General features: G+C 40.5%; 1 protein-coding gene across 2 annotated transcripts; it reads left to right on the forward strand.

Annotated features, from left to right (window-relative positions):
* Positions 1-27,886, forward strand: e (nonribosomal peptide synthetase ebony). Of its 2 annotated transcripts, none has more exons than XM_072303977.1 (7): positions 1-177; positions 17,994-18,140; positions 19,388-19,681; positions 20,872-21,045; positions 22,742-23,190; positions 24,278-24,589; positions 25,402-27,886. In XM_072303977.1, exons 2-7 carry the CDS (start codon positions 18,005-18,007, stop codon positions 26,665-26,667), a joined length of 2,631 nt encoding a protein of 876 aa, XP_072160078.1. In that variant the 5' UTR covers positions 1-177; positions 17,994-18,004; the 3' UTR covers positions 26,668-27,886. The 2 variants fall into 2 exon arrangements, with proteins under 2 accessions (XP_072160078.1, XP_072160079.1); XM_072303978.1 differs by lacking the exon at positions 1-177 and adding an exon at positions 294-424.
* The last annotated feature ends 24 nt before the right edge of the window (positions 27,887-27,910 follow it).

Genomic DNA, 27,910 nt, shown 5'->3' on the forward strand with positions numbered 1-27,910 from the left:
GCTGCCGGCCGCTCTCTCATCACTCGCGAAATCAGCTTCGCCGCCGCAGCGCAAACTGTTGTTGTTGTCCCGTGTGGTCCCGTTTCAGTGAACTCCGCCGCTGTCCGCCCGCGAGTGCGCTTAGTGACGTTCTTTGAAGTGACCACCTCTTCTGTTTTGGATTAACTTGAAACACAGGTTAGATTGATTTACTCTTCGATTTTTTTATTGCAGGACCCACTGGAAAAAAAACACATTGGATCTAGAGTTCAGACTCTCGAAAACATTACAAGAAAAAATATTCTTGATTCAATCAGATTTAAGCTTAAATCAAAAGGAGATCCGCTGAAATTAAGAGGCTGGGTTCTTGATTTAAGCTTAAGTGCGCTTAGTGACGTTCCTTGAAGTGACCACCTCTTCTCTTTTGGATTAACTTGAAACACAGGTTAGATTGATTTGCTTTTCGAGTTTTTCGTTGCAGGACCTCGCGCGGAGAAAAACACTTCGGTTTACGAGGAACCCTAGAATTTTCAGCTCGGGTGCACACTGGGAAAAAAAATACATTGGATTTAGAGTCCAGACTCTTGAAAACATTGACAAGAAAATACTCTTGATTCAATCAGATTTCAGCTTAAATCAAGAACCAAGCCTCTTAATTTGAGCGGATTTCTTTTTGATTTAAGCTTACATCTGATTGAATCAAGAGTCCATTTTCTTGTCGATGTTTTTAAGATTCTGGTCTCTAGATCCAATGTGTTTTTTTTTTTTTTCCAGTGTTCGGTTGTCGGTGGTCTGGAAAACCGAGATAGTCACACTGGATAAAAACACATTGGATCTAGAGTCCAGACTCATAAAAACATTGACAAGAAAAAATGTTCTTGATTCAATCAGATTCAAGCTTAAATCAAAATGAAATCCGCTGAAATTAAGAGGCTGGGTTCTTGATTTAAGCTTAAGCTTAAATCTGATCGAATCAAGAGTATTTTTTCTTGTCGATGCAATTTTATCTCTATGAAATCGCGTTCGATAAAATCATTTTTATTTTAATTTATCACAATTTTTCGTTCGATATATTTCGATAAATCGCGATTTAATTGAAAATTTTTGCGAAGAAATCGCAATGTATCGCAACTCCTTATCCGATAATATTGCAATAAATCGATGTCGATAAAATTTCGAAACGTTCTCCGGTCCAATCGCAACTTATCGCGATCCCTGCTACTTCACTGGAAAAAAACACATTGGATCTAGAGTCCAGACTCTTGAAAACATTGACAAGAAGAAGGACTCTTGATTCAATCAGATTTAAGCTTGAATCAAAAGGAAATCCGCTCAAATTAAGATGCTGGGTTCTTGATTTAAGCTTAAATCTGATTGAATCATGAGTACTTTTTCTTGTCGATGTTTTTAAGAGACTGGACTCTAAGATCCAATGTGTTTTTCTTCCAGTGATCGATATGAATCGATTATAGGTGGGACAAACTGCCACACCAAGGATCGATTCTTTAAAATAGATTACAATCATGTTCATCTTTCAATTATATTCTCTTATCTAGTGATGATTTTTGAAGGTTGGCAACAATTGGCTTTATCGATCTAAATCTATGTGAAATAATCACTGGAAAAGAGAGCTCATATTTTTTACCGAAAAGTTCGGTTTTCCGACCCGAACATCGGTTTGCGCGATCGAAATTTTAATTCACCCGGTGGCGCTCCACTTGAACTATAACGTTTAGCATTAGTAACTGGTGTTCCTTTCCTAGGGAAGAGGACTATCACACTGAAAGATAAGTCGAAAAAATTGGGTCAGTTTTGATAGAGGAAAAAAGGATAATAAAATTACTGGGGAATCACTAGACAGAGTAGGAATACAAGGGCTAGGAGACGTGTGTCCTCATCAAAATTGCATGTAGAGTATTAAGGTCATGCCTCTCACCGAAATGTTTCCAGAATGTTTATGCGACGAATATATGGGGCTGATACCTCACTAAAATGTGTTGGAATGGTATGGGAAACATCTATCGGACGTTTCTGTGAAAGAAAATTTAGGGGTGACATAGAGTTGTTTTAGAGACCTTTTCAAAACCGCCTGGACACATGATATGTTTTCAAGATGTTTCATTGAAATGTTTCAAAGATATGTTTTCAGATCAATGACACATTTTAAAAACATTTTCAATCCGACTTGTGCTAGCAGGGTATAGTGTAAACTTCGCGATGTTTCTCAAATTATCGGGAGATCGGCGTTGAAGATTCGCTGTAAAACAGACGGTTAATCGTCAATCTTGCATTGCAAACAACGAAAGAACTAAAAATAATAAAAGAAACTTCAAAAAAATAATAACGAAAAATAGTGTATTTGCCTTCGGAAACCGGATTTTAACCAGAGTTGAGACAGTACCAAGAGGCGATAAAATCAAGCCTCAGTAGGCTTACACTTTTTTCTCAGCAGAATCTCCATACCACTAAAACCGCAAAACATAAATATTACGTAAACGAAATCATCGGATATCGGAGGTCATTTTCAGTTTCCCGCTGTTCTTTTAAAAAAAAACCACCCGCGCAGAAGACCTGCTGACCCACTTATCACTCCGAGTGGCTATAAAACGGAGTAAAAAATTTTCGTGAATCCCAAGCTGTTGTATCAGCGGCATCTCGAAAAGTGATTTTCTCGATTCGGTAACCGATTAAATAATACCTCCGCATATTTAGCGGTTATTCGTGCCGCCAGCACACGTCTGAGCGAAGTCGCTGAGTCAGCCTTGAAGTTGTCAACCTGAGATCCGAGGTATCTCACCCATGTGGGATTTACCTACGAAGAGACCGCACACTTGCGCCGGGAATGTTCTTGTGAGCCTGATCACGTGTGTAAAACCAGAGACAGCTCACGGTCTTGAGATGACGAAATTTTCGTGGCGTACTACGAATTTGAAAAATTGTATGGATTTGTTAAAGATGTATGGATACCAAAAAAATCACACTTTGACAGCGAGAGGACGCGATCTAGAATCTATATGTTTGAGCGTTTTAATCTAGCTGTGTTCGACAAACAGGATCGGTTGAAAATCATGCGCTAATCTTCCCCTCGAATAAGTCCGTCAAACCCCCATACCCGTCAGTAAGCGTAGGATTAAGGATTAAGCTAACTAACAAATTCACAGATTTAACCAGATAAACCAAAGGCTTTACTGATTTTTGAGTTGAACCCATTTTTCAATATACATACATGTTTTCTAGGGCTCAAGTGGAATTTAGGATACGCTCTTTTGTCCGATGAGCGACGAATCAATCTAGTAGTAACTTGATAAGTGCCCGTCGAAGGTTGAAGGAAACTTCGAGAAAATGGTAGTGAAAAACTTGATCCAGAAAGAGACAGAAAGAGTTCACGCTGAAAATAATTCTTGGAATCCGTGAATTGAATCGGTCCAAATTGAATAAGGAACAAAAAGTTTTGAGATCTGGTGCGTTATTAAAACGAGATTTCTAGCTATGAATGATGTAAAAAACGGAATTTCCGACATGCTGTGCACGAAAGAAGCATAGTTGCAATGTGAATGCATTTAAGTATTTTTTATCGGATGCAATCCGATCCGAATCCATCCGTTAAACATTTTTCGCGATACAGGCATCGTGTAAATGAATGTTAATTGTTGGAAACAAGGAACGGGAAAAAGAAAACCTGAAATATTGGTGGAAAGTACTAATTGTAAGTAGTAAGCGATATCAGCCGCGGGCTGAATAATATGGAAATTGATGGACAAAGGAGAGAAAGAGAAAAATGGAATGATCCTATTGGTGGAAGAGGGTGGTTGAAAATTGACAAAGGTAAAAGGTAAAAGACTAACTAACGGCACCCTCGCGAGACCTTATAGCTAGTCCACTTCATACCTCTTAGTCTGTAAGAACCACCCGTTCCAACCAATAGCATCGCTCCATTTTCCTTTTGATTTCTTTGCCTATTGTTTTGTCCATCAATTTAAAAAGTCAGTCCGCAAGAATTAACTGAACCTCTCAATTTATGGAAATTAATGGCCTATTAGTTACTATGTTTGCCATAAAAGCTAGACCAACATTCAGAGAAAACTCCTCGTGGTGAAGCAATAGAAATCAGATTTGTTCACCAGTGTAAAGTACCCCGTGCTAAATCATCAATCGTTGACGCTTAGAATTTTCTAATTGAAAAGGGCAGTGGCAAGAAATTATTACACGGTTGTAATTTAGTTTTTCCTGCATGAATTTTTATGAACAGGTGAAAGAGTTAATTTACAAGTTCCAAAAATCATTTATAAAGGGAGAAAAAGCTGATCGAAATCCGTCCAATCAAAAGCCGACAGTCTGATTTTCGCGGCAAAGCGAAGCCTGAAGCTGAGCCAGCCAATCAGCAATTACCTCGTCCCTCTCCTGGCTACTTCATCAGCAGAGCCCCCCAAAAAAATCGTTTCAAAGGGGTCCCGTTTTTGACATTTTTAAAACAGGGTTTCTATGGAATTTGGGGCTGAAAATTCTGAAAAGTCCCTTGATGCTTAGTTCACTCCTCATTTTCAGGAAATGAATTTCAAGAAAATGAGTGCTACTGACCCACTTCCAATATCTTCAGTAAACCTCGAGTTATTTTGTCGGAAATCACGCGGCGCTGCGTGGAGGCAAGTGCTTGTGCAGGAAATCGATGGAAGGCACTTTTAATTACTGGCGTGTAATTAGAGGTCGTGATCGCTTTAAAATGCTGCGTTTCCCTTTCTTATACTTATGGTTATATTCGATAACCTGTTTTATTTCCACCGTCTCGGGTCCTCGTGAAATTGAAAGAGCAGGTTGAATCAGAGGTTTTTCTCCCGGAAGAACTAACCTTTGAAACGACTGTAAACGGTGTCGTGCAGTATAAGCATTCCGAATAAAAGCTGGGACCCCGATAACGAATTTGATGAATAAAAAGTTTAAAAAAATAATGAATATGAGTGTATGACATGACATGATTGCTATACTGCGTCAGAAAAACATCGTATGAGTATTCACATATTGCCAAACCACCCGGAAAAATACGAATGCTTCAGGAAAGTTGTGGATATTTTTCCTTGAAATTTTCAGATATTTTAGCTTAAATTGCGAACAAACTTATTTGAAACATCGTCTGAAAAATATTCAAAATTTTTCCAGTGAAATTGTTTCTTTATCGAAGGAATTATGGCAACGTCCGAAGGCTCATACGATGTTTTTCCGCGGCACGGTAGAATACGATTCACTAAAAAAGCTGGATGGCGGAAACCACGAGATCAACGTCATGATGTTGCAAATTAAAAATATTGCTTTAATTAGATACTTAATGAAATAAAATCATAAACAATTTATGAATATTAGTGCAATTCATCGGAAATAAAGTGCATGGTGGGAATAATAACCTGGTCTGCCATAAAACCAATGATGTTGTGTTGTAAGATGGTATAGTATTTTTAATCAGATAAATGCAACCATTCACATGAGAAGGGAGGATAAAAAGATGTGAAACTATAGTTAGCTCACATGTGTTTAAAATTCTGCCTTTGCCGTGATAATCTCTTTGAAGTGGGAGCGCAACAGTGAACAAATTTATGAAAATAGCAGTGAATTTTAGACTTTCCTTTTGTGTTCATTGTGATTTTCGAGCCTTTACCATACGGTGCACGCTTCTTTCAGAAGTTAAATTTTGCAACAGACCTATTGTCATTCTAATATTAATCAGTAGGTAATTATGGTGAAAGGTACGTAGGAGCACAGTTATCCTCTCTATTCTAATAAAATCATTTTTAAGACGCTCGATGGACGGGGTGAGGAAGGGGGGTAAGATGGTCGATGGGCTGGAGTTCAGAGTTCGTAAGTGGGAAAATTTTAATAAAATCATTTTTAAAACGCCCGATAGACGGGATGAGGAAGAGGGGCTCAGAGAGCAATAGGCGGCCTTTGGGGGGGGGGGGGGGGCGCAGCCTCCTAGTATTAAAAAAAAAAAAAACCCGAAAAACCAAAAGTACCAAAATGAATCTCAATTATAAATGAAATTTGCAACGTTACAAAGTAAGGCGCTTTGCTTTTGAAGTTTCACCATCGCAATGCACTGGTGGAGAAAGGCAATTGCGAGGCCAGCGACCTGACCGCAGCCTCCAGCCTTTCATCTCGCGTGAGCTTGCACATGCATACCACAGTTGCCCTTGGAGCGCCCATCCTTCATGGTTCGGCGCCATGCCATGGCGCACGTCGTATTCTTCTCATAACTGGGACAGTGCACAAATTATCAGTGTATCACTTTATCCGGATGATATTTAGCAGCGCATGAAAATGGCCAGCAATTGATGAGAGCATTTCAGAATTTTGAAATGGATTTTGGCTAAGGGAACTAAATCTTGCCGACATTAACCTGACGGAGGAGTAGAAATAAATTTAAGAAATCCTGTAAGTTGCACCTGAACCCTGGAATCACTCTTCTCGAATAACGCGACTTTTTGAAAGATCCATTTTGGCCAATTCTCGAAACAGTCAACTCTGATTGTTCCGGGAACCACTGTTTTTACATTTTAAAGTCACCTATTTACCTAAGAACCAATTCACTGGAATTATCAAATGTTAGAAGACTGAAAATCGAGTTTTATTCGCTTTAATACCGCCAATTTTATTTGCCTCACACGATAAGGGGTATTAGGCTGTTACGCATCGGAGTGTATGCGTAACGGTGTAGTGTTTGAAGTATCTCTAGGATGTCGAAGGCGCTATATAAGGTGCGCGCGGACGAGCCTTCGATTGCCCGCGGGAGATGTTGCATGTGTGAGGAATTTGCGATTTGACTATTGATTCTTGTGTAAAAATTCGCGAGAAAGACGATGGTGCCACTGGTTTTCTCTGAAATCAACTCCCAAGCTCAAAAAAAGCTCTCAAGTTGAGGCCAAAATGGAGGGGATATCCCACGTTATCCTGTGAGTCCACGTCTATACATCAAGACTAAACTCTCCATGCAAAGATAGGGTGCAAATACATTGACAGGGCTGCCACTTTATTTGGGCACTCCAAAACTGAAAAGACGGCAACCCTGCTAATGTATTTGCTCCCTATCTTTCTACGAAGAGTTTGTCTTGATGTAGAGGTGGACTCTCAGGATAGCGTTGGATATCCCCTCCATTTTGGCCTCAACTTGAGAGCTTATTTTGAGCTTGGGAGTTGATTTCAGAGGAAACTAGTGGCACCATTGTGTTTCTCGCGAACTTTTGCATAAGAATCAACAGTCAAATTGCAAATTCCTCACACATGCAACATCTCCATTATATCGTGTTCTGCTCTTTCCCTCCTGAAACGTGGGCCGCGTCTAGTTTGCCTTTAAAGGTAACTCCAATTCGATTCCTCGGAAAAGCGCGACGATTTGTCAACACCGACGTCGGTGAGGTTTTAGGTCAGACGATGAAAAAAATGAATCGCGTGCGGGGAGAAGCGGGGCCATTCATCCCAGGTGAGATGCCCGCGTCTTAATCGGATCATTAAAACAGAGAAAAATTATGCAATCCTACTCGCAGTCATAGTCACAACACAGCTCCCGCGAAGACAGGATTTGTGAACGAGACGAGCGGTTCCATTATCACGATCGCGGGTAGGTGAAGCTCTTTATTCTCACCCGGAGTAATTAGTTGGGTATGCTCGGCGTCTGATCGCTTGGTGATTTTCATTTTACGCGTGTCCTTCGCGCCATCATCGTAGATTTTATTACCTTTTGAAAGAGAGGACACGAATAAAAAAAGATTGCTCTTACTACTGAAAATAAATATCGGTCACGTGAAACGTTCGAAAGGTTCGATTTACTTCATGCTCTTCATCCTTAAGGTGATTCCTCCCAGGAAGTAAACAAACATCGATATATCGAACAAATTTTGCTAAATTACGAGCTTTGCTTTTCTTTCTTTGAAAAAACAGAGAAGTAACAGTGTAGAAGCATACTTCAGCAGTCTCTTGGCGAAAAATCTCTTCCAAAACTCGTGAATTAAAGCCAAATGAGACTAAACGGAAAATATCGCATTCGATTAGTATTGGTCGAATGCGATGATTTGCATTCAGTCTCATTTGGCTTTAATTTACGGTTTTCGGAAGAGGTTTTTTGCCAATAGACTGCTGAAGTATTCTTCTACACTGTTACTTCTCTGTTTTTTCAAAGAAAGAAAAGCAAAGCTCGTAATTTAGCAAAATTCGTTCTATATATCGATGTTTGTTAACTTCATGGGAGGAATCACCTTAAAACTTACAATGATTGTTTTTTTGAACATAACAATTTAATTAATTTCGATCTTTTTATTGTCTCTTAGGAGTTTCGCTCGATATTTCATATTGTTTATTAGCTCCGAATTATTATTGACAGTTTGCTGGTCTCAAGTCTGAGTCATTGCTTCTGGAAAATTCTTCTTGTTTGACCTCAAACATAAACATTATTATCTCCTGAGTTCTGATGTCTCCACAGTAACAATTTTACACCTCTTAATGACTCATGTTCTTTTTTATGAGCTTAATTTCCTTTTTTTTATAAGTCTACTTACAGTTTTTACCGTCATAAAAAACAAAGGTTATTGATCACCTACGCACGAGCAAAAGCGTTTGAAAAAACGCGCCCTCTCATTTTCACTTAAGGCAAATCAAGAATTGGGTGTGTCTCTCTAGAGATTCATAATGCGTTTCATTGCTTTAATTATGAAGGCAATATCGCACATCTCCCAACTGTTTTTTTTTCCAAATTTACATTCCTTCGGCATTAAAATGTTCCTGAACAGCAAGAATACCTTTATTGGTGACGAATAATCCAGCTTCAAACAACAGCTAGAACGCAAAACTTATAAAGTATAAGTTTCGATAGTATGAATCGCTAAAAAAACAATCGTATTAGTTAAGTCTAATAGTTTTCTCTTACCCTACCCTCCAGGCCAAAGATTAACTTATTTTTATACTCTCGCTCTCAAAAGTATACCATAGTATACTTTTATATAAAAATTATTCACTCAGGTTTTATATCGTTGCACGCGGAACTCAACCTAGCCATCATTCGGTCCCACTTAGTTTCAAAAGTCTTAGACGTGAAAGTTCAATACTTCCAAAGTTCAGAGTTGCATTCGAAAAATGGGAATTGAAAACTGAAAGTCGGATGTAGTTATAGCTAGCCAAAACAGATTTGGTTTAACTGATTTTTTCTCCTAGAAAAAAAAGAAAATCTCAATTTTTGGCAGAATTTCTGACGTATAAATTAATTTAATTTTATCAATAACTCATACCATTAAAATTAAGGACCAATGGACTTTATTTTTCAATATTGAACCACAATGGTTTTTCATAAAATGAGCCAAAAGTAGCCCCTTTTTTCAAAACAGAGAACCGATTAATCAAACTGAAAGCTGCATCTCAATCGTATACCGAAAAGAATTGATGCCGACTTAACACTCTGGATGTAAAAAAGTGTGCGACAACTCACAAAACGCTGAATTACCCGCCATAACAGTTAGCGTTACATCTCGACATTGCTAATATAGTAACTACTGTGGCGGCTAAAATTCAGCGTTTTGTGAGTTGTCACACACTTTTTCACATCCAGAATGTTAACCTGGTAAAAATTGGCAGTAGAATCTGTGTTCCAAAATACCATAGACCTGAAGCCGGCTGTAAGATTTCCAAAAGCTTCTGTAGCCGGCTGTACAATTTCTTTTAGCCTTTTATAGCCGACGACGATTAAGCATCAGCCAGACGATAAATTGTATGCTAAACGTTACGAAATACGGATACTAGGACTTAGTTAGTTTTTGGACTACCGCTCTCTTTTTGTGCCGTAGTATCTTGATTTATTTTGCGAGGAAAGCTTCGTACTTTTGAGGGATGCCTGTCATTCTTAATATGTTGGAGCGCCTTCAATTTCTTATGATACTGTGCAATACATCTGGTGTGAAATAGTTGCTTCAGACGTCGTGGCACGTTGCGGCGCGGCGGGCGGGCAGAGAGCGCGAAACGCGCATTGGCGCCTTCAAACCTAACAGGGATACTTCACGCATTGCGTAATGCGTGAAGTATCCCTGTTAGGTTTGTAGGCGCCAGTGCGTCGCCGCTCCGCTTTGTGTTAGGCTCTAATATTTAGTCTCGCGGAGTCAGCGTTTTTCAACTCATGATTTTGAAATGTTTGCACACTCTGTATAGATTATTCTCATTTTAATTGATGAATAAAAACATGTTTTGAAGGAAAATATAATGTGTGTTTTGTAAATATTAAGGTAGTTCCGTATCTAACTTAATGATTTCCGAAGCAAACGAATTTCTACACAATTTCTTGTAGCCTTTTATAGCCAATGCCGATAAAGTGTAAAGCCCGGCGATAGGAACTATAGCCCGACTGTATACTTTTTTATAGCTTCGTATAGCCCGCCCCGGTATATGATTTGCTCTGCTTTCTACAGCCAGCTATATGATTTTCAATAGCCTTCTTTAGTCGGCTTTAAGAACTCGTATAGTATTTTGAAACGCAGCTTCTATCGCCAATTTTTACCAGGGAAGTCAGCAGCCTTCTTTTTATGGTGTATTTTTAGCCGTTAATCGATCGATCGATGGAATCGAAATCGAAGTATCCCTGGATATATTTTGAGATAATTATATTGGTGCCCTACAATACTATTGCCGCGTGAAATTGCTTTCGGGTGCGGAGAAGGTCACGATGACGAATAAAGAACTGACACCTTGAGGCGCAATTCGCCGGTACGAAAGTGCGGATTTTATGAGTTATGAGACATCAAGGAGCCTTGATCCTCTAGCCCAGTATTCTGCCCAGTTAAGGAAGAACATCATATGGGCATCCGAATGTTGCCAAATTTTTTGAGATGACATGTTTATTTTTGGGAGAAGTTGTGAGTACTATTCACTTAAATTTTCAGGTATTTCTACACTTACTTTCTTCTTATATTACACGGAAAAAATGGATCGCTACTTTAAAAATTCACTGGAATAAAAAACACATTGGATCTAGAGTCCAGACTCTTGATAACATTGACAAGAAAAAATACTCTTGATTCAATCGGATTTTTGCTTAAATCAAAACGAAATCCGCTTAAATTAAGAGGCTTGGCTCTTGATTTAAGCTAGATTCTGATTGAATCAAGAGTACTTTTTCTTGTCGATGTTTTTAAGAGTCTGGACTGTAGATCCAATGTGCTTTTTTTTCCAGTGTTGAATTGTTAAAAAAAGGGACTGACGTGTTTCAGCAATGCGCAATGCACATTTTGCAATAGTGGGAAGCTAATTGAACCACGGGGGTGCTTTAATTAGCATTTTTTACTGTAAAATCTGTATTAAAACATGTCAGTTCCTTTTTTTTAACTACATTATTGTTAAATCAGCAATTCAATTTTTTCTGCGTGGGTTAATGGAGTAAGAAGTGAAACACAAACGAACCCAAATTTTGTGTTGATTTGGATATATTACGAGTTGAATTCTGCCCAGACTGTTGATGCAGGTGAAACTGCAGAAATGCATGCGCACTCGGTTTTCGGCGTTGTAGATGTGTGATTCAGAATTTGAGTTTCTAAAAGAAATGGTGTAAGCGGCCACCTACATCTTCACGAAAATGCCTGAATTAAGAATGAAACTCTCCGAAGAGTTGGTAGAACAACACTCGCAGTTTTCTTGAAAATTTCCATTTTCTCGGAGGGATGTGACAACGTCCGAATGTTCTAATGTGTTCTTCTTCAGAACGGCTGTCTTCGACTTTGAGGTTCTCTTGGTCACTTCCTCCACGATCGACAAACTATTAGTGGACAATGGACATGTCGATTCGAGGCTGGCGAAGAGAATAAACTCTCCGGGAAATCCATTTCGACGACAATCTCAGACGAGGAAATTGTTTCAGCTCTAAAAGAGTCGCACTTGTCAGTTTTTATGATTGATCGATCGACCGGCACATTTTTTCATCCTCTTCTGCTGCATTTTCCTCAACGTCTTTTCATCTTTTTATTTTTTTCTTTCTCAAGGAAAAAGATAAAAAATCTTCTTCTGTTACTTGCATACGCTATTTGCCAATTTCCGGAATCGAAGATTGAACTACGGCGTAAAGTGTCGGGACTTTTACATCGATCTGCGACGCAAAAAGCGCGACTGATCATGGTGAAAGGGACTTCCGTGCCAGAAAAAGCGGAAACATTGGTATCGCCTCACAAGAGATTATTTTCAAACATTTTAACGTAAAAGAGATTCAAAAATATAGAATGGAATTCGATTTACAACGGTCTAATTTTTGCAGTTGGTAGAGAAAATAGTTATCTTTTTCCACGCTACAAGTCGAAATTTTCGATAATTATATAAGCAATTCCAAAGTAAAAAGTGGTAAAAGTTTGTGCATGAAAGTCGATTAATCATCCCTCATAAAAGTGAAAAAGACAGTACGCCTCGAAAGTTGCGTGAGACAGGAATAACACGATACTTCGTTTTGTATACACCAAGATTCTAGGCAGAGATGGAAAGTAAACTTTCAAAGGCTCCAATAAATTTCAATTTCAATTTTTTTTTTTTTTTTTTTTTTTTTTTTTTTTTTTTTTTTTTTAACAGAATCACTAATTAAACTTTCGGAAGTTTAGGAGCGTTTCAGATGATCTTCCTGTTGATGCGCCAGTATGCTACCATGCTGCGGTGCTATGCACGAAGGGGAGCACGCAGGGGAGTTAAGAGAGATTAGATTAGCCCCAACCTAACCTCCAAACCGAACTAAAACTTTTGCAACGAATGAATGTTTTAGATTCGGGGTGAAAAATTTAAAAATCGAGAATCACAGTTTCTAGGCGTTCCTTGACTTTCTGAATGCATCCCCAAAAGTTTCACGAAATTTCGTAAAATTTTACGCGAATAAATTCAATGAAATTTTCCATCTTTGATTCGAGGGAATAAATCCGCCGTTTTTCGGAGGTTTGGCAACATGCCAGCGACTGAATTGAATCGAATCAATTGGACGCGCGCCGTTACTGTGATTTGCACGATTGTTTGGAGAGTTAAGTGTAAACTGGCGCACGGCGCACAGTGGATCGAGTCGGTCAGAGTGGTTGGACATGAAATTTTTGACTAAAACGACAAATTTTGATGTTTAATTGGTCACATTTCAAACTTTAAGGGTGCTTCTAGAAGAAATTTTCACGAGGAAACTAATGGAGCCACTTTTAAAATCTCAACGTTTTGTACAAATGAGGTTATAAGCTTTTAAAGTTTGCTAATGGAGGTATTGCATGTGTGAGAAATTTGCGATTTGACTGTTGATTATAATGTAAAAGTTCGTGAGAAACACGATTGTGCCACTGATTTCCTCCGAAATCAACTCCCAAGCTCAAAAAAAGCTCTCAAGTTGAGGCCGAAATGGAGGGGATATCCCACCCTACCCTGCGAGTCCACATCTAAATCAAGACACACTCTCCATGCAAAGATAGGGAGCAAATACATTAGCAGGGTTGCCGTGTTTTCAGTTTTAGAGTCTCCTAATAAAGTGGCAGCCCTGTCAATGTATTTGCTCCCTATCTGTGCATGGAGAGTTTGTCTTGATGTAGAGGTGGACTCTCAGGGTAGGGTGGGATATCCCCTCCATTTTGGCCTTAATTTGAGAGCTTTTTTGGAGCTTGGGAGTTGATTTTAGAAAAAACCAGTAGCACCATCGTGTTTCTCGCGAACTTTTACATATGAATCAACAGTCAAATCGCATGTTCCTCACACATGCAACATTTCTATTTTGTCCGACCTCTCCCATTAACTCGATCCACTGTGCGACGGCGCGTCAGAGAGGGGACGGGGTGAAGGGGTGAAGAAGGGGGTGGAGTAGGAACGAGTGGGGGACGGCGCATCCTCCCTCCTGCCAGTGGCGTGGCGTGAATTGCGATGTATCGATTGTTATGCCATTTAAACCTATGGTATAGAATCGATTATTAAGGTGTTCGCTGCGGACACCCTGCTTATCGATCTTTTTCCATAAGTTTAAATGGCATAACAATCGATATATCGCAAAGCACGCCACGCCACTGCCTCCTGCTCCCATTATTAAAATCGCACTTGCGACGTCCCACGATGGATCATGAAGTTCCAATTTTTTATCGTCTTGCTCAATGACGTGATGAGTTTTGCGATGTATCGATTAATCTGCCATTAAAACCTATACATAGGAAATTATTGATAAACAAAGTGTTCGCAACGAACACTTTAAAAATCGATTATTTACCACACCTTCGAATAGGGAAATATCGATAATAATCGGTCATTAACGCCTCGACACTAGTTTTGTTTTTAGAGTTCTTTGGTTGTTCTTACCCTCGATTCAAGAGAAAAACTCAATCAAAAGATGGCTATGCGCTGTCCTCTAATGTCGGTCGTACAAAAAAATGCCGACTTTAGATAGTTGTAGGTTCCTAACGGAATATGAGCCATTAAAACGACAAAAAAAGGAAGAAATAATACCAGAGGGAGAAAAAAATTGTAGTATCGGATATTGTCTGTGAATATGCTGTTTACTCGTTTTTGTGTTTGATGCATTTATCGGAGATAAGTTTTGAAGAAGGAAAAGAACAAGAAGAAGAATAAGAAAGAGGAGCAAAAAAAGGAGCAGACAAAGGAGGAGTGAAAGAAGAAGGAAAAAAGGGAGAGAAAGAAACAACTAATATGTTAATGATTATTTTTTTGAAGGAGACAAAAACAGAAGAGGAATAAAAAATAATTCGAACATGAGACAGTAACCGAAATTGATTAATTACTCGACTACGATTTCCAGGAAATCCAAAGAGCGGCTCATTTCCAACGAATCACGGGTCATTAACAGCTATTAGGCTTGGGCGGTTGACGGGTCAGTTCTTCTGTGGTAATTTGTCGTTTTAATTTGCATAAATATCCGATATATTCGCAGTATCGATCGAATCCAGTGCGACCCTAAGTGTTTAATCTCCGACAGCGCCTCTTTCCTGAGCATCGGAACCGTCCAATTTCATTTTTTGTCACCTCTTTTGAGTTTTTTCCTGCCCTTTTTTTCTCAATTTTTTTCTTTTATTCGTGCTATTTTGGGTCAGGTCGTATGTTGATTTAGCGCAGGGGATGCGACTCATGCCGAGACAACGCATAGCAGTGTGAAAGTGAGAGACATTAGAGTATGTGCGCTCGACAGAACTCTTAGGAGAACTTCACTGGTGGGTTCTCATGTCCAAAATTGGACCACATTTTGCAGCATGGAACTATTTTTTTTGGCTCATCTCAAAATGACAGTCATGCCACGAGTGTAGTATTGTAGTATCCACCCTCGACACTGCTGTCTAGCTTGCATACTACATGAGTAGCCTTGTGCAGGTGCATTTGGCTGCAGCCTTATATAGCCTTGGATACAGATTGTAGCCAAGGCAAATAAAAGAGAAGAATGCCTTATACCTTCATGAGGACAATTTTTCTCATCTGTCTTTCAGATGGCTATTTACAGGCAGTCTGTCTCTATTTTTCAGCAACGCAATTTCTCGCCTTCAAATACCGGACCAAACATGTTTGTTTACTTCACCGCTAAACGGCGCAAGCTAACATGGCCACGATTTTTGAGAAAAATTCAAATTCTCAAGTCGCCTATAGTTTTGTTTACGCCTGTATTTTTAAATTTATCTTTTTGCCGGCTTGAACGCAGACAATAATGTGACATCGCCTCGGAAGCATCTTTGTGTAGATTTGTTTAACTTCTGTATTCAAATCCGGGTCCAAATGTCCTTGTGTACGTTACCTTACGACGTTATAGATTCGATTTTTGACGAAAAGTCCTGAGTCGATTATTATTTTGTTTACTCCTCTATTTTTAATATCATCACTAACCCACTCGCTAACCGGCACGGACGAAGAAAACATGTCGCTAGAACATTCATGCGTAAGTCGGTTGAACTTCTAATGGCAATTCTGGAATCCTCCGCCGCGAAATACCTACATGAGCGTAACTACAATTAGAAGTGAGCCTTACTGTCGGTATAAATCCTTGCCTCTCAGGGCTTAAGTGGAAATAGTGATACGCTTTCATACATGTTCACCCGAGGAACGCCGTTTCGTGCGACGATGTGACCGAGGTCAGTGGTTCATCGATTGACCGAGCTCATCATCAAAGCAGAACCAATAGTCAAAACGGAGCGTATCTATTTTCTGATGACCCTTCAGCGTCATAAGAATGCATGTATTCTAGGGCGCATCAAATAATGAACGTACTTCGACCGATTCAGTTACTGCCCCGAGGTCTAATTGCGCTGACCAATGGCTCTGGACTAGATTTGGATGAGGGCGCAGGCGAGACTCGAGTGTTATTCTAAACCGAAGCCAAGGCAATTTACTCTACCAATTGATCTGATTTCTATCATCCTTCATTCTAGATTAACCCTTGCAGTCCCGAGACGGGCCTTGGGGGCCGGTAGCGGTTTCGATCCTCTATTATTCCACTCGAAATAGATTCGGCGATTCGCGCTTAATTGGTGAATAGCTTTACAAATCGATGGTAAACCGCGGAAAGCAAGTGTATTGATTGAAACTCTTTGACATTCACGCTTTCATTATATTTCTTTGATGGGGACCGTGGGTTTATTTTACTTTTAATTTATTCAAAATATTCATGAAATAGACGAGGAAATTAGTAGAAACTTTCTTAAAATTACGTTAATTAGTTTAGTTAGTTAGTTAAAAATTTACAAGGTGATAAAGTAGTGTAGGGGAAAGCAAAGCCAAGAAGTTCAAAAATTTCTATAAGAGCTCAGGTAGGAGATGGGAAAAATAAAATCGGGAAAAATATTGCGTCAGTCTATACCAATCACGATGCCAACTAAGAGTCATTTTGGAGTCCCAGGAACGAATTAAAAAGAACGGAAAATCAACGGAAAAAAAGCCCAGAAGTTTCATTCCTGCGATTCTAACTTGGGAAAAATCCCATGAAACACCCCTTGGAGACAAGGCCTAACAATACTTTTTTAAAGAGTTTTTGAAAAACAAAATTATGTCATTGCTCTGCCGCCCAACACCGAAAAAAGTAATATGCTGTTTTAGCACCTAGAATGTCAAAAATGTGTCTGGTGGTCCCAAAATGCTGCCTTTACTGCCCTCGCAGTTAACTTTACATCCTAAGAATGCTAATTTAACTACGTAGGCAATCAAGGCAGCATCATAGAATCAAGAAGTGAAAGTAAAAACGCCGTATCTCCATTCAACACTTTTTCAATTTCTCCCTGACATAATGCTGCTTTACAAAAAACCTAAAAAAATGCTCATCCTTCATTTTTTTCACACAACTCCGCCACACCATTCGGAACTAAAAATTTAAAAAATGAACCCTTGTGGCAATTGCATTTTTTTGTAATAGAGTAGCACGTGCTGGAGAAAAAGAAACTATTTTGAGTGGAGTTACGGCGCTTTTGCTGTGGACAGCAGTGCTACCGTGCTAAGGAAGAACGCCGTATGAACATTCGAGAGTTGCCGAATTTCCTTGGATAAAACGTTTATTTTTGAGGAAAATTATGAATATTTCTCCTTGAAATTTTCAGACACTTTCGATCGAATTACAAACAAAATTATCTGAGAAATTTGCAGAAAAATATTCAAAAATTGTCCTGAAAAATAGTGAATTGTCAGAGGGAATTTGGCAACGCCTGAAGGCTCCTACGGCGTTCTTCCTTAGCACGGCAGAGTGCTATCGAGGATCTTTTTGCTTAATGACCTTTCGACGGTGAAACTACCAAACCACGTATCTCGGTTTGCGACGTCGCAGACTTCCTGTCATACTTTATTTTTTAAATGAAAAACTACTTAACATCCAGTCTTGAAAATTTCTGTGATTTTTCCTCTTTGTGTGGAGAAAATTCCGTGAAAATTTCAAGGAATGATATTGATTTGGTCTACTTCAAAAAAATAAAATGTGAGCGTAGATTTTTAAACACCGCAAACGAGATACGTGGTTTGGTAGTTTCACCGTCGCTTTGTTCTTTTGTAAACATCGTCACCAATCAAAATTTTCTTTGCTTGTGTTCCAGATGCGCTCGTGATGGGATCGATTCCAGACTTATCTATTCTCAAGGGTGCTAGCCGCCGGGTTCCAGAGCGCGTGGTCCTCCACCGTCTGTTCGAGAGGAACGCGCACCACCCTGCAACCGCCGACAACACAGCACTTATATTCCAAAGTAAGTTCATCCCGCATTCTCCAAATTCCTCCCTCAAGTCCCTGCTAATTAATCATGCCAGCTTTTCCATCTCGAGTGAAAATTCGTCGCGCCCCGTCATGAAGGCGTAACTTCTCCCCCTGGGAATGAGCCTTGTTGTCCGTTTAAATCCTTTGTTTTCAGGGCTCATTTTGAAGATGACTTTACGTCTTTTTGTCGTTGGGGCAGCGAAAAATTGAGGAGCTGGGGTGGAGTGAGCTAGCGGTGCGGGTGGAGGGGATTTGAGAAGTCGTTGACGTCTTTCCGTTTCGTTGAAAGGCCGGAGGAAGTTTTTCAGCCTCCTCGCGAAAAGCTTTTCAGTTTTGAAAGGTCCTTGCCCTCCGGTGAGAACCGACCTTCAAAGTCCCATCAACCTCTGCGGCATTGTGTTACTTATTCACAACAACGATTTTTTTGGTTTTTTAGATTTTTTTTCTTTGGCTTCATTTTGCAAATATTCGGCGATGTTTCCTTTCTTGAAAAAATAATCACCAAAAATTTGAAATTTTGAGGAAAGAATATTTTTAACGTGCTATAATTTACTTTTATGTCCACTAGTTCCAACCCCAACCAAAGGTTCGCCTTCACAATGCACAGGTAGGCAATTTTTCGACTTGGGAGCTCGTAGATTTGTATCCTGTTTCGCTGTAACTTTTTTTTGTCATTTTCATAATCCTTTATCTTCGGCGCGACACACTGATTTAACTTCTTCTTACTGATAAAATCTTCTAATTTTGTATCAAGACATTGCGGGGTTCCCAGATAAGACAGAAATATTTAGCCAATATTTAAACAATATTGTTTTGATATTTATGCAAACAGTGGGCCAATATTGGTTAAATATTGAGCCAATGTTAAATGTGTACACCATATTTCCTTTTGGCATAAATACTGTGCCAATACTATAAAATACTGTGAAATACTGTGCCGATATTTTTATAATATTTTGGGTAAACATATTATTTTTAAAAATACTATATAGAGCTTCTTTAAATATTTTTTTAAAAAAATGATTTTGATTAAAATATTATCAAAATATTGCCAGGATTGTGTAAATATTGCGACAATACTGACAGTATTTTCCCAATATTGTAAAAATATAATGTCTTATCTGGGTTACTTTTACAGCGCACTAGGGCGCTCCGCGACGCCTAACCGCAACAGGAACTACAGGGTCTTCTAGTTTTACCATTGCAACATTTAAGACATGTCATTTTTTATGTTTCTAGATGAGTCAAACGAGAGCCGGCAACTGAAATACTGGGAGTTGGACGAGGCAGCGAACCGTCTTGCCCGAGGGATCCTGCGCGCTGTGCAGGAGAAGGGCGGCCGCTTCAACCGCGACGGCGACAACATCGTGGCCGTGAGCATCCCCCCTAGCGACACCCTGGTCGTCACCCTGCTGGCCGTCTGGAAGGCCGGCGCCGCATACCTCCCACTCGACGTCCAAGCCCCTGCCAATCGCGTCCGCCACATCCTCGACGAAGCCAAGCCTCTCCTCGTCATCAGCCACCGAGATGATTGTGAGTAATACCTTGTAGCTTTTAAACATACATTTTTAGTCATTGTAAGACACTGTAAGAATCAAGGCAATTTTCGGAAAATTTCCAATTTAACGATGAAAATTCGTAATAGTTTACTTCATCGGCTCAATGAGCAACGTTAGTATTAAGTAACCATGTAAGAGAAACAATAACAGAAGCACCCTAAGTCTTATCGCATGCAACGGACACAAGTAAATATCATTATACCACCTGGATGCAACTATTCGAGCTCTACGGATGTCCGTGTTACATACGCACGAGATTGAAGGCGTTTTGATTATGTCCAAGCATTCACCGCTCACCACCTCACCCGCGGTGCACAGTGGATGGAGTTAATTAGAAAGGCTGGACATGAAATTTTTGACTAAAACTGAAAGATGTTTATTTCATCACATTTTAAATTTCAAGGGGTGATTTTGGAGTAAAATTTCACGAGAAAACCAATAGAACCACTTTTAAAACCTCAAAGTTGTGTTAAAACGAAGTTATAAGCGTTTGAAGTTTCCAAATTTTGTCCGACCTCTCCTTTTGACTCGATCCTCTGTACTTCGAGGGTCCAAAATGACAAAACGCCTTCAATGGAGATGTTGCATGCCTCAGGAATTTGCGAAATGACTAATGATTATTATGTAAAAGTTCGCGAGAAATACGATGGTGCTACTGGTTTTCTCTGAAATTAACTCCCAAGCTCAAAAAAAGCTCTCGAGTTGAGGTCAAAATGGCCGGGAATATATCCCACGCTATCCTGAGAGTCCACCTCTACATCAAGACGAACCGTCCATGCAAAGATAGGGAGCAAATACATTGACAGGGCTTCCACTTTATTTGGGGACTCTAAAACTGAAAACACAGCAACCCTGCTAGTGTATTTGCTCCCTATCTTCGCATGAAGAGCATTGTTTTGATGTAGAGGTGGACTCTCAGGATAGCGTGGGATATCCCCTCCAATTTGGCCTCAACTTGAGAGCTTTTTTTGAGCTTGGGAGTTGATTTTGAGAAAACCAGTGGCACCATTGTGTTTCTCGCGAACTTTTACGTATGAATCAACAGTCAAATCGCAAATTCCTCACACATGTAACATCTGCTTTGAAGATTATGATTCAACTTAAAAAAGTACATACATTTTACAAGAAGGCTTGTGACATGTTTCAAATTATTTTTTCACACAGGTGCTGAAAACGAACTTTTCGAGAACATCAATGTAGTGAGCACTGGCTACCTAGAAAAAGAAGCTGCAAAATACTCATCGAAAATCCTCCAGGAAAATGAAATGTTCAGGACAGCCAATGAGCCCTCCATGGCCATTGTTTTATACACATCGGGCAGCACAGGAATTCCAAAAGGTAAATTAGTGCATCATTTTTTTCTTAATTACCGTTTAATCTGTTTATTTATTTATTAATTTATTTGTTTCGATTTGTTTTGGATTTTCTTTCCCCTACAAAGAGCGTCAAGTTGTAGATAGCGTCTCATTGGGATTTTATTTAAACTGCAAATGATTGGAAAGTTCTTCCAAATCTGTCTCTTCACCTGCTAGTTTCAATTTGCCGCGAATTCTACCTCTGCTAAGGAGAAATGCCTGCTGGACATCCAAATGTTGCCAAATTATGCAAGATAAAATGCTAATTTTCGAGAAGACATTTTTTAAGAATTTTCCAGAGGATTCTCTCCGCAATGTAACCCGGCAATGTAAAATTCCGTCGGAAAATATTTACAGATTTTCTCGAAAGTAAACAATTTATTCGAGAAATTTCGCAGCATTTGAATATTCGCACGGCATTTTTCCTTAATTATTCGGCGGTATCGTTCCGACCGTGAGCTAAGTGGGCGTGACGTCTTCGAGCCTTGATCCGGAAAAAAATCCGATAGATAGATAAAAAGTAAAAAGAATCCGGTGCTGATGTCATTACAAGTTTCCTCTTCAGCGCGACAAAGGTCTGATGAGGTGGCTGTAAAAAGTTTAGAGAGTTCGTCAGATTGTAAGAAGTGTAATTTTGTGCACCGCTATTCGCGGTAATTCAAAAGAGACAAAATGAGGAGTGTAAGTGGCGCAGGCAGCGAGTCTAATGCAAACTTTTTCTCGATGGAGAAGACAAGTTGCTTCCTAAAATAAATGACTTCAAACCCATTCCCAAATATCAGAGATCGCAATATGGCGATTTATCGGTTGGCTATCGCGATTATATCGGTGACATTAAATCGATATATTATCGGAATAAAAATTGCGATATGTAGCGATTGAATCGCTATGCATCGCAATTTTTGGTTCGATAAAATCGTGATCAGTTTTTGCCGATGAAATCGAGATTACATCGCCATTAATCGCGATTTTTATTGCGAAAATATCGGGATAAATAGTCGGGCGATAAAAGCTCGATTGTATCGCGATAAGGTCGAGGATAATCGCTCAGATGTTGATGATCCTGGCGATTTTATCGCCGATAAAATCTTAATATGTAGCGATTTTTCCGTTGAAAAATGCTACTTGGAATACTCACTGAAAAAAAATTCTCGGCGTTTTTACCAAGGTCCGTTGGTACCTTTTCCATCTCACTTTTTTTATCAATTATTGGTAATTTTACCAAGACAGACTGGTAAGCTTACCTAAAAACCGGTATTTTTGCTGTTTTTTCAGGTAAGAATACCACTTTTATCGGTAATCAATTCCCGGTAACTTTGCTGTTTTATCTCGGTAATTATACCACAGTCGATAAAAAATATTGGCGTTTTTACCAATGTCTAGTAAAATTACCGAGAAAGTTCAATAATTTTACCGAGATTTCTCGATAAAATTACCAATTCCATAAATGGTGATTCTACCAAGAAAAAATTGGGATCAAATAGAACCCTGAATTCTTGGTAATTTCACCCTTTTTATAGTAAATACACCGAGATTTGTTTTTCAGTGCGGCGATTTTATCGCAGATAAAATCGCAATACATAGCGATTTTTCCGTTGAAAAATGCTACTTGGGATACATACTGAAAAGTTGTAGTAAATATAATCCAATCTAATGGTTACATCTCCCGATGATTCCAGGAGTCCGAATCTCCCACCGCGCCGTGTTCAACCGGTTACAGTGGCAATGGAACACCTTCCCTTACGCCGAGAGCGAGCGGGTGTGCGCCTTCAAGACCGCCCTGACCTTCGTCGACTCCGTCAGCGAGATCTGGGCGCCTCTCCTCTCGGAGACCCCCAAGTCCATCCTCGTCGTCCCGAAGGAGGTGACCAAGGACCCCGAACGCCTCATCGCCGAGCTGGAGCGACACCGGATCGAGCGACTCGTCCTGGTGCCGTCCCTCCTCCGCGCCATCCTCCTCTACCTCGAACTCGACAAGAACAACGCCCGAAGGGACGACCAGCTCCTCAAACACCTCAAGCTTTGGGTCTGCAGCGGGGAGCCCCTGGTGCCCAGCTTGGTGAAACACTTCTTCAACCACTTCGAAGGCACCGAACACGTCATCTGCAACTTCTACGGAAGCACTGAGGTAATTCAACAATATAGATTCAACAACACATTGGCGTGGCGTGCCTTGCGATATATCGATTGATATGCCATTTAAATCCATGGGAAAGGATCGATAAACACGGTGTTCGCAGCGAACACTTTAACAATCGATTCTTTACCATAGGTTTAAATGGCTGAGCAATCGATATATCGCAATTCAGGCCACGCCACTGCAACAACACATGAGATTCGTACATGAGCCCCGCCTTTGGAGTGGTCATGAATCGTGTTTGGTAAAAAAAAAACAACAACAACAACCTGTTTTCGGTTAATTTTTCCGATCACATTCTACGTATCTTTAACAGTAATTCAAGACCAAGTTTTTTGTATATAAAAACATTTGATTATTATCAAATAAGTCATGCAAAGTTTTTGGTCGCACGGAATGATGCAATCTCTCTGTGTGTTCAAATCTTCAAACACGTTTTCCTCAAAACACCTTACTTTTTAGAAGTATACTTTGCTCAAGATCTACTGGATGGATTATCATTTCGATAATCGTGCACTGTTGAAATCTTGGATTTCTGTTTTTTCCTAAAATTGTTCTTTACTGTGGACAAGAGAATTTTCCCGTATCATCCTTAAACAAAAATTTTAAGAAAATATAAATAATGGTCTGAGGGCCTCATTTGCTATTTTTCAAAAGCTTATGAAAATTTCAAGTTTCAAAAATGTTGAGAATTCTTTTGTCTAAATCTATTAAAAAAATCCAAGGAATCAAACAAAAAAAAAGGTTTTGAGCGCCGTCGTCACCGCTGACGTCACTGGCACCTCATAATTCCCATTCATTCTTACGGCCAGAGGACTGACGAGCACTCCCCTTCATCCCACCTGTTCTTGGTTTCGTTTAGTAGAAATACGTACAGCGGGCCGATTATTGAAATTTAAACCGGCCCGATAACACATCGAATTGTGATATATTGTACGGTTAAGATAGGGCTATGTCTTGTCGTAAGCGGCGACATAGAGTCGATGACATTTCAATAATTGCCCCGCTGTTGTGGTTCAAGTGTGCAAATTTGTGTATTTTTGGACGACAAATTTTAACAAACAATTTTTTTTCTTAGGTCATGGGTGACGTGACCTTCGAGAAGATGAGCGCCTTCAAGGGGGATTTAGTTCCTATCGGTCTGCCGGTGGATAACAGCGTGGTCTACCTGCTGGACAAGAAACTCAACCCGGTGCCCTCCGGACAGATCGGCGAGATCTACTGCTCCGGACTCAATCTAGCGTCAGGCTACGTCAACAACCGTGACGCGGATCGCTTCATCGCCAATCCTCACACGGTGGAGCCTCAGTACGCTCTTCTCTACAAGACCGGTGACTACGGCAAGATCGTTGACGGCACTTTGGTCTACGAGGGCCGAACAGATAGTCAGGTAAGAATCACAGAACAACAACAACAAAAAATTCACAGAAATAAAAATATTTGTCAAAATCAGCAAAGTATTCAATCAAATCAAATGAAAAAAGTAGGAGTGAAAATTTTGAATGTCGCAATGGAGACTGTGATTTCGAACTTTGGTCATCGATTTATGTTCATCATCAGTATTGATAATCAAAATCTGAAATGATTTTAAGATTTTAGGTAAATATTCGTTCAAGCAAAAAGTCCGATATTTTAAACCTCTGCAAAAGTCTCAATCTCAAAGAAGGTGCTTGATTGGGACCCTCTTAAAAGGATAGTACAAAGAGGACACCTAGTGAAAGGACGGCGACAGGGAGTTTCGCCAGAAATGATGAAGTACCAACTACCAGAAAGACTCTGGTAGGATAGAGGACTGTGGTGGTGGTGGTGGTTAAGTGCCGCAGAGCGCCAGGGAGCGCTGTGAAAAAGGCACTTATGTATGTACAAGTCTCAATCTAAATTGTTAGCATATTTACTCAGCTTCCGTCATCCTGTCAACATGGTCAAACCAAACAGGATGACGGAAGGAAGGCTGTCGAAAAAGATGCTTGAATGGGTTCCTCCTGGGAGGAGACGAAAGGGGCGTCCAGTGAAAGGGTGGAGGTAGTGGGTTTTAGAGGGAATGAGGTAGCACCAACTCCCGGAGGGGCTTTGAGTGGATAGGGGACTTTGGCGGCTAGGTGTCGCAGAGCGCCATACAGCGCTGTGGAATCCAATTCTATGCACGCATTTAATACTCAGCTTTCCGTCTAATTTTTGCAATTTCGATTTCTCTTTTTCCAGGTCAAGGTCCGGGGTCATCGGGTCGACATGAGCGAGATCGAGAACTCCCTGCACAAGATCAACGGCGTCGACAAGGTGGCCGTCCTCTGCTACAAGCCGGGAGAAGTCGACCAGGCCATCCTCGCCTTCGTCACCCTCCAAGACCCGAGCTGGACCGCCGGCACCATCGAGGAGGAGCTGAGCAAGACCCTGCCTCCCTACTCCCTGCCCACGATCCGGGTCCTCGACAAAATCCCCCTCCTCAACAACGGGAAGACCGACCGGCAGTTCCTGCTCAAGGCCTACGGGGAGGAGGTCAGCGAGAAGGGGGGCAAGCGGGCGCCCGTAGACTTGACCGGTGTTCCTGAAAACAAGCGCAAGGCCGCCCAGTGCCTTTTCGAAACCGTGGCCTCCATCCTCGGTGGCAGCCTCAAGTGCCCCATCAACAAGGACGTCGGGTTCTTCGAACTCGGAGGCAACTCTTTGAACTCCATCTACACCATCACGAAGCTCCGAGACCAAGGCTTCGTTATCGGTATAACGGAATTCCTATCCTCCAAGACTTTAGGCGACATCCTGGACAAGATCCGCACGGAGGACGAAGACTCCAACATCCTCGCTGACGAGAACAACAACAAGGGTAAAACCAAGTACGAAGCGGAGATCCTGGACGACAAGCACCGGGAGGCCGTGACGGAAATCATCGCCGACAGTTTCTGCGAGAAGGGCGATCTCGAGCAGTGCATCCAGCCGAGGATCGAACGGGACGCTTACATCGAGCTCCTGGACGTCCTGTGGGTCCACCTGGTGGAGAAAGGCCTCAGCTTCGCCGTCAAGTCGGCGGAGACGGGCGAGTACGTCGGGGCGTCGTTGAGCTTCGACGTGCACGACGAGCCCCCCGTCGAGATCACCAGCCGGCTGAACATCATCTTCGAGTTCCTAGAGTTCCTTGAGGGCCCCATCCGGGAAACCAAGCTCCCGCAGGGCAAGGGGAAGATCCTCCACGGGTTCATGATGGGGACCCACAAGAAGCTGGACGCCAAGGAGAACATCGAGGTCATCCAGTTCATGGAGGAGGAAGAGGTTCGACTTGCCAGGCGGCGCGGTTTCGAGAGCATCTTCACCAGCAACTCCAGCCCGCTCACCCAGCAGCTCGGCTCGGATGTCTTCGACTATGAGGTCTTGCTCGACTACCAGGTGAATAAGTTTGTAGCGGAGGACGGCTCGAAGCCCTTCGGGTCGGCCCCTGACACGCAGACGGTTTCTTGTTCCTTAAAGAGAGTTTAGCTTTTCGACTCTTCTTTGATTTTATTCTCGGGCCTAAATGATCGTGGTGCGGTTAACGTGCTGAAAGAAATTAGTGATTCAAGTGGAGCCATTTGATTTTGGTAGATTTTACCAATATTCATAGTTGCAGCGCAAGTACAACTATAACAGGCTATGGTTACATAGAATTAATGGTACTCCATCATAATCCTTATTTTCTTTTGGATATGATTTTATAAGCTTTCCTCTGTGCGGTGCGGAAAGTAAGCCACACGCTGTTGCTGGCAATGTCTTCATGGCAAGATAAACTGTGGTTTGACAAGCAGTAAATTTGACAACTGAAGCAGTGATTTAGCTTGTGTTTAAAGGCCCCTCCCTTCTGGAGGTGTGAAATGGCATCCCTAAAACATGACAAATGAGGAGTCTCTCTAAGTACTCGTCCCTAGTTTTCTAAGTGCATTGTAAAATTATTTTAATTGATCATTTCTAAAAGCGCCCCCTTATTTTTCATCAAATTTCATGGTTCAGTGCACGTTTTTCCATTCTGGTTTTAACCTTTTAGGTTAAGCAACTTACCTTTTTTTGAACGAAGCGCACTCACGATGTGTGCAAAACGAAGATCATCAATTTATTGAACTTTGTTTATCATTTTGTGAAAATGAGGTTTAATTTTGTTCATGGTGAGGCATCGTTGGATTCATGAGGTATATCTCGTTGTCTAATGAATGGTTCAAGTACCAACTAAAAATTTCTTTATTTTACCGAAAATTGTCCAGAAAAAACTAACTTCTTTGGTGACGAGTTTTTGGTAGACTTCAATTTGGATGCACTCACATATCTCATTGCTTCTCAAAATTTACCATTCACTTTCTGTAATTTTTTTTTAAATTTCTTATAAAAAACGGACGATTGCTCATTCTACGAGAGTAAAATCACAACTAATTTTCTTAAATTTTTGTCGTTACCATTTATCAAGTATACTCTGCATTGCATACTTGTCTATGTTTTCATTCTTGCATCATGTATGATATCCTTGCTGTATACGTTTACAAGTTTAAGTAAATAGTTAGTAAGTTTACAGTCTTTTTTTCAGTTGATTAATTGTTCGTTATGTCGTAAGCCTTATTGTTGTTTAACTTATTTATTTGCAAAAGAAAAAAAATTAAATTAAGATGTAAATATATTCAACCAGGATTGTAAACTAAAATAATAAAAAGTATTATGTTTTCAATCTGAAAAATGCGTTCTATCAATATTGTTAATT

Source organism: Bemisia tabaci, chromosome 9 (genome assembly GCF_918797505.1).
Source record: "Bemisia tabaci chromosome 9, PGI_BMITA_v3".
Lineage (NCBI taxonomy): Eukaryota > Metazoa > Arthropoda > Insecta > Hemiptera > Aleyrodidae > Bemisia > Bemisia tabaci.

Coding starts and splice junctions, on each gene's coding strand:
- e (XM_072303977.1), top strand. CDS start 18,005: ATGGGATCGATTCCAGACTTATCTATTCTCAAGGGTGCTAGCCGCCGG. Junction 18,141..19,387: donor CACAGCACTTATATTCCAAA/GTAAGTTCATCC, acceptor TTATGTTTCTAG/ATGAGTCAAACGAGAGCCGG. Junction 23,191..24,277: donor ACTTCTACGGAAGCACTGAG/GTAATTCAACAA, acceptor TTTTTTTCTTAG/GTCATGGGTGACGTGACCTT.